At 46.1% G+C, this 12,726-nt stretch overlaps 1 protein-coding gene across 15 annotated transcripts in view; it reads left to right on the top strand.

The window, feature by feature from the left end:
• The first annotated feature begins 10,308 nt into the window (after nucleotides 1–10,308).
• The window catches only part of LOC102256783 (core histone macro-H2A.1), a 67,028-nt gene continuing 64,610 nt past the window's right edge, over nucleotides 10,309–12,726 (top strand). For 7 of the 15 annotated variants that reach the window (XR_001362000.1, XR_001362002.1, XR_001362001.1 and 4 more), the window contains exon 1: nucleotides 10,310–10,551. Coding sequence is in view for 11 of the 15 variants with exons in the window: in XM_014539155.1 (XP_014394641.1) it covers nucleotides 10,380–10,551 (172 nt within the window). In the remaining 4 variants the exon portion in view is untranslated. Of the gene's footprint in view, nucleotides 10,552–12,726 lie in introns of all 15 variants that reach the window. The other 8 variants (XM_005865589.2, XM_005865588.2, XM_005865586.2 and 5 more) reach the window with 3 other exon arrangements.

Below are 12,726 nucleotides of genomic sequence, written 5' to 3'. Positions count from 1 at the left end.
CCGAAATGGACACCTTATGCTGCAACTGGAATTAATACCCCTGTACACAACTAACCAAAGTTGGGCAGTGGCATCTCAATCTTGCACAAGAGACTACTATATATATATCTGTAAACCTATTTTTTCTTTAAACAAGCACCACCAAGACTTTTAAATTTTCCCTCAAAAAAGTTTTAGTAGAGTGGGAAATCTCTCCAATCTGTCATTTTTTTAAACCTGTCCCCATTGTATAGTGATAAAGGTATTAAAAAGGACAGAAAGTAGTTTGAGTCAGGGCCTTCAAAATGAGGAAGGGATAGTTCACATTTTATTAAACTTCGAGAGTTGTCTAGAACAGCGGTCGCCAGCCGGTGATCTGCGGACCACGGGTGGTCTGTGAGGCCCGAAAGATTGGCGACCGCTGGTCTAGAACATCACATGCACAACTGTAAGTCACTGGCTTGGTCTATAGCAAATGGCCAAGGAGTGGTGCATCTTAATCTGCCACTTCTGGTCCTGGAGATGGCAGAACTTGGGGAGGGCCCTCATTCCTTTCCCAGAGAGAGGCTTGAAATATGTGTATTCTGGGACGTGCCTCTTGTGCCATGCCAGCACGGCCAGGTTCGGTGAGCTGAGAGGCAGCGGTGAAGGATTAAGAAAAGACACAAGAGAAGAAAGCTGGGCCTGGGTGGGACTCTGCCCTCTCTCATGGAGAGGCAGCGCCACGGCCTGTAAGCTGAGTATTTTATAGCCAGATTCCACGAGGCCAAGTAAGGGCGTGGTTACAACATTCTCGTTCTCGTGGGTTTCGAATCTACTCAATTACATGCACCTGATCAAGCTTTGTTTACTTGCACCTCCCACAGCTTATATCACTTAGCCACGTGGGACCACAGGTTCGGACCATAACCTGTCCAAACACTAGCCGCTCTCCACAGCCTCTAATATTGCAGAGCTAATGCTGCCCCAAGTCATTTAAAGGAGATTTATTTAAATAAAAGAACACACTGAAAACCTAAAAATCTGTATGTGGTGGTCATCAGAATTGCAGCAGCCTCTAGTTCTTGTTTGGGCATGCCTTTGGATTTGTGTTGGGTTTTTCAGAGCTCCATTCTTGGCACATGGGCTGGGAAGGGGCAGGGGTAGTGGGGTGTGTACTGGTCCTATGGGTTCTCCTCACTTTCTGTAGCTTTAGAAGTACATTGGGCCTCACCTCAGCTCTTATGAGTGAGCCTGAGTGGGTTAGCTCTTCATACCAAAGAGTTGTATAGGTTGTTTGCTTGGATTAAACCTGCCAGGTCGGTGTCCTTCAATAAATATTTCCTGGGAATTAACTCTGGGTCAGGCACTGAGGACAGTACCATGATCAAGAAACCCCAGTCCTTTTCCTTGGGAAGCTGACATGTTGAAAAGACACGCAAGCGGCTGTTGTGAGGTCAGTGCAGGAGGCCACAATTGCTCCCACAGTGGCCACCAGGGCGGTAACCTAACCGGAGCAAGTATTTACCAGGCACCACAGAAAGGCCAAGTAACAATTGGCTGGGCAAAGGAGGGCAGGTCGGGATAAGTGTTTGAGGCCTGGGGAATCACATGTGCAGAATCTTAGAATAATGAGAAAAAAGGTCATGTGGGGGAGCTGCCCGAGGTTCAGGATGGCTGGATCCAGGAGGAGAGTCCGGTGAAGCTAGAGGGCCAAAAGGGCCAAATCACAGAGAATCCTGATCAGAAATATGCTGAGGGATTTAGACTTCATCCTAACAGCGGTGGCTCTGAGCAGGAGAGAGATGTGGTCAGAAGTTCTTTATTCTTATTGGGAACTCTTCCTCTCTTCAACAAAATTGAATGGTTTCTAGATGCCAAATCTGACCAGGACTCTGCCCTGTTGAAGTTCACCTTTTAACTTGACCTTTGATAGTCTTCCATTGGAGTGGTCATCTTAGTTTGACGTAGCCTTTAAAAGGGAGAGGAGGTGTGAAGGAAAGTTTCATGGTAAAGGAGGCAGACAGTGCCTTGCTAATTGAAATACAAGATGAGGCATAAGTAGGTTTACAGTTGTGAGAATGCAAAAGTTTATTAATTTTATTTGGCATACAAACAACTGTAAACCTACTTTTGCCATACCCTGTATAGTGGTGATTCTTTTTTTAAAAAAATGTATTTTTATTGATTTCAGAGAGGAAGGGAGAGGGAGAGAGAGATAGAAACATCAGTGATGAGAGAGAATCATTGATCGGCTGTCTTCTGCATGCTCCCTACTGGGGATCAAGCTGGCAACCTGGGAATGTGCCCTGACCAGAATTGAACCCGGGACCCTTCTTCAGTCTACAGGCCGACACTCTATCCACTGAGCCAAACCGGCTAGGGCAAGTAGTGATTGTTTTCGTGCAGCTGGGGAAGCAGACCATGAGGAGGAGACAGTTGGGCCCCTTGTGCGTGGAGTTGGACTTGGTGAGGGTTTGTAGAGGTGAAATCTTAATCCCAGACTAGTTTCCTGCAATCTGTTTCCTGCTTATGGTGAATAACACTCGTGTTTGGGTTTGTTTTTCCTCCACCACTAAAAATCTAACATGTGGGGAGATACGTCTGCTGGAGCAAAATGTGCGCCGACACTCTATCCACTGAGCCAAACCGGCTAGGGCAAGTAGTGATTGTTTTCGTGCAGCTGGGGAAGCAGACCATGAGGAGGAGACAGTTGGGCCCCTTGTGCGTGGAGTTGGACTTGGTGAGGGTTTGTAGAGGTGAAATCTTAATCCCAGACTAGTTTCCTGCAAACTGTTTTCTGCTTATGGTGAATAACACTTGTGTTTGGGTTTGTTTTCCCCCCACCACTAAAAATCTAACATGTGAGGGAGATACGTCTGCTGGAGCAAAATGTGTGGTTTAGGGTTTATTTACTATCTTATTTATTCTTTACTCCCTGTTTGCAGTTCCTTGGTTCCCCCAGGGTAGACTAAATTCTTTAATCATCTTTATGATGTAGTGTTTTATGAATGGAGAGAGATGTTCTTTCTGATTGGCTAGAGTACAAGAGCAGGTCCCTGTTCTGAACCAATCAGAGCATAGCTAGTGAACCCCAGCCCTGTGAATGATGCTTGTGTAGTATATCCACAGGCCTCTGGGGACATGACAGCAGCAACATTGTTAACCATTTGATATGATAGGAGTAAACGGAAGAAAATGCTGTAAATAGGATTAATGTCCTATGCTTCAGAATTAAGTATCTCAGGTTCACCTTTGTGATTGGAGTAGATGGGAAGGTGATAAATGCATGTGGACACATGGGCATTTCTCCAGCTGCATGAAAAGGATGGGGCAATCTTTCCTCAGCCACAGTGACTTGAGCACTGATAGCTCAGATTCCTTTATCCTCAGGTGCTGAAGATAGGGATGTCTGACTAGCAACTCCCCAACAGTTATAATATTCATTCAGGATCAATATGCATGAATTCATTGCTTAGATAATAAAAGACTTCACAACTGACCATTTCAGTGGTTTTGTGAGTGCCCTATTTATTTAAGAATTTTTTTTCTGCTGCATCTTTAACGGAGGTCAGTCTCTTATGGATGTGAGGAAGGTAAGTATTATCCTCTAATCTGTGTTAATGAGCTGGTCCAGTGGTAAGAAGAGAGGTCATTGGAGCCATAGAATTGTCAGGGAGTTGGAAGGCTTCTGCATGGCTCCCACCTCAGGTATCAGGGCAATTGTGTTCATTTCCTGGGAATCCCCAAAGTAACTCCACAAGATCCCTGGATTTCCAGAGCCTCGGCTCCCACAGGGATTAGCCAGGTATGTGTACATGACTGGTCCTAGTGAAGGTCCCCAAGTGGTGTCCCACTTCCATATCTTTGAGTCCTGTGACCTTTGGAAATACTACTCTCATCTTTGCCAAGAGACTCTCCTCCACAGTAAATGCCAACTAATCAGCAAACATCCAGCCAGCATTTGAGAGCCTCCCAGGTAGCAGGCAGAGATATAGTGGTGGGCAGAGCTGACAAAAGATAAGGAAATAGGCAGTGATGAGACAGGGTAATAAGTGTTGAGGGTGAGGTAGTTGGTTTTAGAAACCTATATAATAAAAGGGTAATATGCAAGTCAACCATAACGGTGGAACAATGGGTTGCTATGACGTGCACTGACCATCGGGGAAGACGCTCAATGCAGGAGCTGCCCCCTGGTGGTCAGTCCACTCCCACAGGGGGAGCTCTGCTCAGCCAAAAGCCCTGAGCCAGGCTCATGGCTGGCGAGCACAGCAGTGATGGCAGGAGCCTCTCCCACCTCCACGGCAGTGCTAAGGATGTCTGACTGATGGCTTAGGCCTACTCCCGAGCAGGTCTAAGCCGTCAGTCAGACATCCCCAGAGGGCTCCTGGACTGCGAGAGGGCGCAGGCTGGTCTGAGGGCCCCCCCCCCACCTGAGTGCACAAATTTTATGCACCAGGCCTCTAGTGTTTATATAAATTGGATCTAGAGGGGCAATTAAGTTGGAAGGAAGGCCTGGGACTATATTTGCAGAGCACTTTATATAAGATTGAGAACATATTAAAGAATGGTGGCAGGCTTAGGGACATTATAAGGGATTTTTAGCTGGGTTCAGGGGCTACAGCAGGAATGTCCACTGAGAAAACTGGGAGCAACCCAGCCTGGTGGAGCCCTGGTTGCTAGAAATAGGGAAGGAGGTAAGCAGGGCCTTGTATGCAAGGCTGGAGCTGGGTATGGGCTCCCCCAAAGTTGACTGTGATTGGGGGATAAGGCAGGAATGCAGAAGAGAAAGATCCTTGATAGGTATGCATTAGCAGAGAAGGTTTGGGGACCACTAAGTATGATAGTCCCAGGCAGAAGGCTGGAGAGAACGTTCCAGCCTGAGCATGTACCAAATACTGTAGGTGGGAGTGAAGGTGGTTTGCTATGCAGTGAGAAGCCTGTTAGGGTGTCTTGTTGGGGAGGAGTAGAGTAGAGTGGAGTGGTAGGTAGGATGGCCCTTTGCCCTCCTCACCTCTGTGTCCCTTTCAATAGTAGAGGGCTTGGGGTTTTCATGTCCATCTTACTCATGGATCCTCACAGCTAGGCTTCTAATTAGTCTGTGCTATGAGGAAAGATCATGTTGACCAGAGACTTGCATCTCCCTCAAGCCTGGCTCATCTCTCTATATAGCCCCTCTCCAACAGTGTGTCTCTGAGTAAACTTTGGGTTTCTGCAAGCAAGGTTCCTGTCTATTGTGATTGATTTATAGTTAGAGGAGCTGCAGAGATAAATACCACAGAGATCCCTTCAGGAGCAACCGCAGAAGCTTCATTTCCTGACCTGATAACAGTAACAAAGGTAGCCAAGCTGATGCATATGAACGTAATGTGATGTACGGGTGCTAAGGTTGCCTGAATACCTATTATTACCTTCAGAGTATGTGGGGGCCCTTTACAGGGGTAAGGGCTTCTATTTTACTGAATGAGGTATCCTCCTGGATGATGAGTCCAGGAAGGAAGGACACAACTTTGTTGACAAGAGAGTGTTGGTGTTTCTCCTGTGAGCAACATCTGTCCCCTGAAGAGAAGCTGAGTGCATCAGAAGTTACTTTTTCTATGATGAGAACTATCCATTTCTCAGAAGAGGCTAGGTGCAGGACATGGGTCAAACAGGGCTCAGCAGGCTTTGGTTGGTCATCTAGACATGGTTTCAGGGTCAGCTTTCAGGTTGGTTTGTCATGTGATAGGCTGACTGTTTCCTGTTTTCTTCTGAGCAAATAGGTAGAGGACATTTCTCAACTTCTTTTGCAGTTGACCATGTGATCAAGTACTAAGTGATGGATCATGGTTAGAAGTAGTATGCCTCACTTCCAGGTCTGGGCCCTGAAAACCTCCATGTGTTTTCCTCCATGGCCTTTTTCCTTCCATGGTAACCATGGAATTGTGATGGATTAATGGGAGTGTGGATCCATGAATCATCCTGTGGAGAAGCATTGGTCAGTCATAGAAACCCACTTGGGACTTTTCATGAGTGAGAAAAAAGCTGTAGGGGCTTATTATAGCAACTAGGGCTGCCCTCATCAATACAAACATCCAATGCCAGTTCTTCAAGATGGTGGCCTTTTTTCATCTTATGCACACTGTCGTCATTTTTATTAACTTTACTGAGCACTCAGTGGGTGTCAGGCCTTTACCTGCATGCTTGTATTTAATTCTATTCTTACTAGAGGACCAGCGCATGAAATTCATGCGTGGGTACGGACCCTAGGCCTGGCCTGCAATCAGGGCCATCTTCCCCAGCTACCCGCAGCCGGCCCCACCCCCTGCCGCCACCCAGTCCCTGGTTCCCCGTTCACCATCAGTCAATCAGAGCCTGCCTGCCGGGGAAAGGGACCAAGAGGCGCTCAGTGTGCCTCATAGTGACTGGTTGAGTGGTCGTTCTGCTGTTAGGGTCAATTTGCATATTACCCTTTTATTATATAGGATATGCATGCTTTTATTCAACTCTTTGAGGTCTATTCTATCATCATTTCCACTTGACTGATGAGGAAATAGACTCAGAGGGGCTATATCATGTGTCCAGGGACACATAGGCTGTAAGGGGCAGAACCATGACTTGAACCAGATCAGTCTGACTTTGGAATTTGAGTTACTAACCTCAGCGCTCAACAGCCACTCTGTCACAGCCACTATCCCCACATTGGAGCCTGGCCATAGCTGCCCATATCTCCTTGCCCGCTGAAGAGCAGGATGGACCTGCACATTCATGGGTTTATCTGGAGACTGTGCTACAAGTTGATATTCCCACACATTACTGGATGTCATGAGGCTGCATGGCTTGGTCAGAATTCTCATAGCTGTGGCAGTAGCTTGGGGATCTGTAGTTAGAATTGCAGAAAAAAACATGGGGAGGGATGAGCAACAGAATCTTGCAGGATAGCCTCCCTTGGGGAAGGGATAAAGACTTAGATCTGCTTTTTCCGAGAGAACTGGACTCAAATGAGACATGAAGATCTTCATTGAGCAAAGTGGCACTTGAGGGTCCATGAATTTTTAGATCTTTCCTGGGACCCAGAGAACCAGAGATGTATTAACTACAGTGCCTGGCATCAAGTAGCTTGCAATTCAGTCAAGTTGGGGAGGGAGGCACACAGATATGTGCCAGGATATGTGCTATGGGAACACAAAGCAGATAGCAATTCCAGTCCATGGCCAGGTTCGAGAAGATGGTTCGTGTGAGTACAGTTCAGATTGGCAGGAGGACAGGCAGAAGAAACAGCATGTATAAAGGCATTCTGGGCATAGCATCACAGGTCAGGAAGTCAGGGGCAGCCTGGGGCATCTGAGCCCAGGCAGGGTGGCAGGAAGCAGTGCTGCGGAAGCAGTTGAAGGATGCTGTTTGTGGCTGGCTTAGGCGATGAGGAACTAGCAAAGTGGGCAAAAATCCTCTAGTGTCTGGAACCAGACTGGTGCTGGGGAAGTAGGTAAGTAATAGAGCTGAACCAAGGTGGGGGTGGGGTGAAGAGAAGAGGCTTGAAAAGTTACGGAGGTGGGCTCAGCAGAGTTTGGCTAATGATTGGGTGCTGGGAGGTGAGCAGAGAAGTGGGTCCAGGTTGACTCTCTCTTGGTAACTTGATGCATGATGTTGCCAATGATGGAGCTGAGAAATCCAGAACAGTTTAAGGCACCTATGAGACTTCCAAGTGGGCCCTTGCCATAGGCAATCAGAACAGAGCTCTGCGACTCAACAGCCAGATATGCACTGGGCTGGAGGCCTGTGAGTTTCCAACATGTGGATGATGTAATGACTCTTTTTAAAAATCCTCACCTGAGGATATTCTTTCCATAGAGAGAGTAAAGTGGAGGGAAAGGGGGGTGGGGGAGAGAAATATCGATGTGCAAGAGACACATTGACTGGTTTCCTCCTGCACGAACCCCTACCAGGGCCTGGGATCAAGCCCACAACCATTGTATGTGCCCCTTGACTGGGAATTGAACCTGAAACCCTTTGGTCTGAGGGCCAATGCTCTAACAACTTAGCCATACTGGCCAGGGTGATGTACCCACTCTTAGCTAGATTCAGAGGGAAGCACCAGGAGCATCACTTTTAAGGAATAAGTGTGTTTAGAACCCATCAGGTTTCTGAGTGCTAATGGCTCCTCTGGGGCAGGACAGGGGCCACCTGGAGACAAGAGCTGAAGTCTGTGCTCCAATAAGAATGGGGCTGAGTTGCATTAATCATCACTGACCACAGGCCTCTCCTGAAAGAAGGGAAACATTCAAATCTGAAAAGTGCTTAGTCCAAAAGTATAGAGTTGATCTGTAAGGTGGTCTGTGAAACACATTTGTAGTAAAGCAAAAGACTGCTAGGAAACTCAGTGACAGCTTTCCCTGCAAACATACGTGTGCACACATGTATGTATACACATACCATTTCCTGCTCTGAGTGAGCACAGGCACCTATTTGCAGGGAATCTTTTAAAATGGGGCTCATTACAGCAAGAAATGGAGCCAAGTAAATGTTTTAGAATAACTCAGACCCTTATAGGACTCTTTAGCACTCAGTGATCAATTAAGATTTAGTGCCCTTTGACAGGGTGAAATATAGGGTTCTCTTCCCAGGGTCTTCAGCCCCCTCCAACATCTTCTAGAATCAGGGCTTGAGCCCCTTAATTCTGTTGGGCCTGTTAAGCACAGCTGCCTCCAGGAATGCTGCTCTCTGCTGTTTCACCATCTCTGTCAGGCAGCCAATTTGAGATGATCTTGAGGGTTGGTCACACTGATGTTAGGTACACATCATGGCATGTCCCAAATATAGGTTTGGCCATCAGAGTAATAAGGACTTCTAACTCTGTGGCCTCCACAATCATAGAGTCATGGACTGTTGGAGTTTGAGGGACCCATGGAATCTAACCTCAGTTTACCAGTAAATGGGAGACCTGCCCATTTGGTTCAATGGTCAGAGCATACTAGTAATTGTCCTCTAGGAAAAGCTTGCCTGGTGCCCCAAAATGGGTAGAGGCCTCATCACAGCCTCTCTTCTAGCACCCTGCACTGGCCTTTCACCACTACCATTTAAACAACTGTAGGGTTTTTGTCTCTCTTCCCCACCTGCTCTGTGAGAACAGGGACCACACTGTGTTGTGCACTGCTATTTCCATTCCCCAGCATAGTTCCTGCAGAGAATGCATGGTGACTTAAATGCTGTTAGCATTTCAGACTTTACTGTGTGGTGCTACACTCGGAGCACAGTCATGGGCAGACTCAAGAACTTGGAGTCTGATGGGAGAAATGGGGGTATGTGCCTATCATGCATGAAGCACATGGGAGCCTAGAGGGTGGAGCATCTGGATTAGAGTACTCAGGGAAGGGTTGGCAGAGGGCAGAAAGCAAGTGTGAAGGATGGAGGAGGTCCTAGCCAAAGCACAACCACTGCAGAGGAAGGCATTTGGGGGGACTACACACAACCACCAGAAGCATAAAATAAAGCTGGATGGGTGTGCCAGGCCTAGATTTTAGGGCTGCTGGACAGGCCAAGGGTCCCGATTTTATCTTGCAATTTGGCAGCCAGGGAACACTTTAAGACCAGAGCTATGATATATTCAGATTTGTGTGTTTAATGATATCGGGAGGTGGATTACAGGAAAGGGGGCCAGTGGTGGGAGACCTTTTCAGGAGACATTTGTGATCATTCAGTTAAGATAGTGATGACCTGGATCTAGTCATAGTTGGGGTAATGAGGAGAGGACCCCACAGAGGTGTTGAAGAGGGGACATCCTCTGGACTGAGTGGCATTTTGGATGGGAATGGGAGGAGCAGGGAAGCAAAAACACTTCTGTAAGGGCAGGCCTGTTCAGCAGACCGGAAGTGTCCAGGGGCCTCTTATTCCAATTTGGCCACCCACTGAGCTCCTGTGAGCTGTTCCTGCCTCTCACAGATGAAGGATTGTAAGGTACAGATGCTGCTTTCATCAAAGAACATAGGTATCGGGCTTTAAAGCTTCATTCTAGGACAGGTGACATCGTTTTTATTTTCTTTTATGAAGACTTCAGCAAATGTATTAGTTCCAGTCTCCAGTATATGAGAATGCATTATTAAGTGTATAAAACATAGCCAAGAATTCCCATTTTCTTTTACATCATGCGGCATAAAAGCAAGACACTTAAGAACAGTCACTGCCAAAGTAACCTTTAAATGGAAAGGGCTGATAAAATTGATGTCATGGTATAAAATGTAAAAAGCTAAGCCATTCTCTCTTTAGGGGCCACAGCACCTCAGCATAGAGTATTAATAGGGCTCGGAGGGCTGCTGCGGGCAGTACCTATTTCTCCCAGGGGCCAGAGTATAAGGGGAAAGAGAAATGGCGCTGTCCCAATGATCCTGATGGTGTGCCTCTTGCCTCCCCAGTGTGTTTACTGATCCAGCTCCAGGGCCATCGCCATGTCAAGCAGGGGCGGGAAGAAGAAGTCCACCAAAACCTCCAGGTCTGCCAAGGCAGGAGTCATCTTCCCTGTGGGGCGGATGCTGCGGTACATCAAGAAAGGCCACCCCAAGTACAGGATTGGAGTGGGGGCGCCCGTGTACATGGCTGCTGTCCTGGAGTACCTGACAGGTGAGTACCCAATTCAACTGTGACACCACTGGCAGTTCTGACGGCTTTTTTGTACATTTCTTTTATTTTAAAACTTTTCAAACCTATAGTAAAGTTGTAAGAATAGTACAATGAACATTTTTCTCTAGATCCACCAGTTGTTAACATTTTGTCCTCCCAACTGTGTGTGTGTGTTTGTGTGTATGCACGCATATGTATGCATTTTTAAAATATATATATTTTTATTGATTTCAGAGAAGAAGGGAGAGGGAGAAAGAGATAGAAACATCAATGATGAGAGAGAATCATCAATCAGCCGCCTCCTGCATGCCACCTATTGGGGATTGAGCCTGAAACTGGGCATGTGCCCTGACCAGGAATCGAACTGTGACCTCCTGGTTCTTAGGTCGATGCTCAACCACTGAGCCATGCCAGCTGGGCTATACATTTATTTTTGACTGTTATATATTATATGGTTTATTTTGAAATTCCCTTAATTGTCCTAATATCCTTTATAAATTTATTTGGCTTTCTTTCCTGATCCAGGATCCATTTCAGGATCATACATTCTATTTGGCTGTCTGGTTTCTTTAGTCTCATATAATCTTAAACAGTTCCTCAGCTTTTAAAAAAACTTTTTCATGACACTGACCTTTTTGAAGAATCCAGGCCAGTTGTTTTGCAGAATGTCCTTCAATCAGGTTGGTCTCATGCTTGGATTCAGATCAAATGTTTTAGTAGGACAATTGTGTAAAAGATGTTGAGTCCTTCTCTGGTGTCACGTCAGGAGGCACCCGATGTGGCTTTGTCCTGTCATTGGTGGTGTTCAGTTTGGTCATTTGATTAAGATGGTGTCTGCAGATTTCAGCCCATCCTGGATCACAATCTTTTACCCAGTAGCTTTAGCATTTCCTGTTGATCTTACCTGAATCTGTTATTTCCATAGTGGTTAAAAAATGGTGATTTTTCCATTTTTGTTATTTCTTCTGCATTTATTATTTGACATTCATCTGTAAACAAGAGCTTCCCTTTTACCCTTCCCTTTTTATTTTTTGTACTATCAATGTTGGTTTATGGATTTTTTAATTTAGTGGCTTATGCACTATCATGTCATTACTCATTATGATGCTCAAATTTCGACTCTCAAGCTGGTTCCTGTGTCCATTTGCCATGTCTCCATCAGTTTCTATAGATTTCTTTGCTTTCTGACATCATGAGTATTCTGGTCTCACCCTGGACTTTGTCTGCCCCAGTCTTGGAATCAGCCATCTCTCTTTGGACCTTTTCATAGATAAAATCTTATTAGTCTTATTGGTGGCTCCATAGCAGTTGTGGGAGGCTAGCTAGAAGGGAAACCACCCCCATTTTTTAGTGATAAGAAAACCAGCCTCAAAACATGAAAGGACTTCTTGCCAGGGGTGGCATATAATCAGTAAGTACTCGAGGAGGGTCCCATATCCTGCTGTCCTGTTATCATGCTATTACTTATTGTTCCATACACTATCAGGGTAGGTGGTAGGAAGAGGCACCTTGATTCTTAGCAAGAGAAGGTACCTCTTCCAAAGTTTACAGTCAGGCAGCGGAAGAGCTGCATCGCTTCTTCCTCTCCCAGGTCTCAATAACACCAAGGGTTTCCCTATGGAAAGCACCATCATAATGGGTGTGTTAATAGTTGTGAGGTTTTGCACATATTCTGGGACTTTTGACTCTCTGCATGTCGGAGACTCTTACAGGTGACATGCCTGGTAGCATGAGCTAGGCATGATTCTTCTCACTATCAAGATAAAGAAACAGAGGCCCAGAATTTATGTGACACATGCTGGCAGCCATCCAGGGAGACCAGCACGGGGGAGGCGCGAGCGATTCATGCACGAGTTGAGTGAGCCAGTCAGTCAGCAGTCTCATTGTGCAGTGGTTAGTGCTAGTCGCGTCTGCAAATCGCACGTGGGTGACAAAAGTACCTACTCGAAGCATAAAGTTACCTGTATTTTTCCAACCAGCTGCAAATCCTACAGGTATTTTTGTCATCAATTTAAGAATTGTAATTATTTTGTGTTGGTGGCTTTATTATTATAAAATGAAACATTTTTTTAGGTGCCCTGTTTGAGATGGCTACAAAGAAGAAGCAAAGAAAAACGGAAGACGAAAACCGTGAATTTAAAGTTGAATGTACCTACCTATATAGTTTAAGTTTAA

This window comes from Myotis brandtii, unplaced genomic scaffold (assembly GCF_000412655.1).
Source record: "Myotis brandtii unplaced genomic scaffold, ASM41265v1 scaffold208, whole genome shotgun sequence".
NCBI classification, from domain to species: domain Eukaryota; kingdom Metazoa; phylum Chordata; class Mammalia; order Chiroptera; family Vespertilionidae; genus Myotis; species Myotis brandtii.
This window is presented reverse-complemented; position numbering and strand designations above follow the sequence as displayed.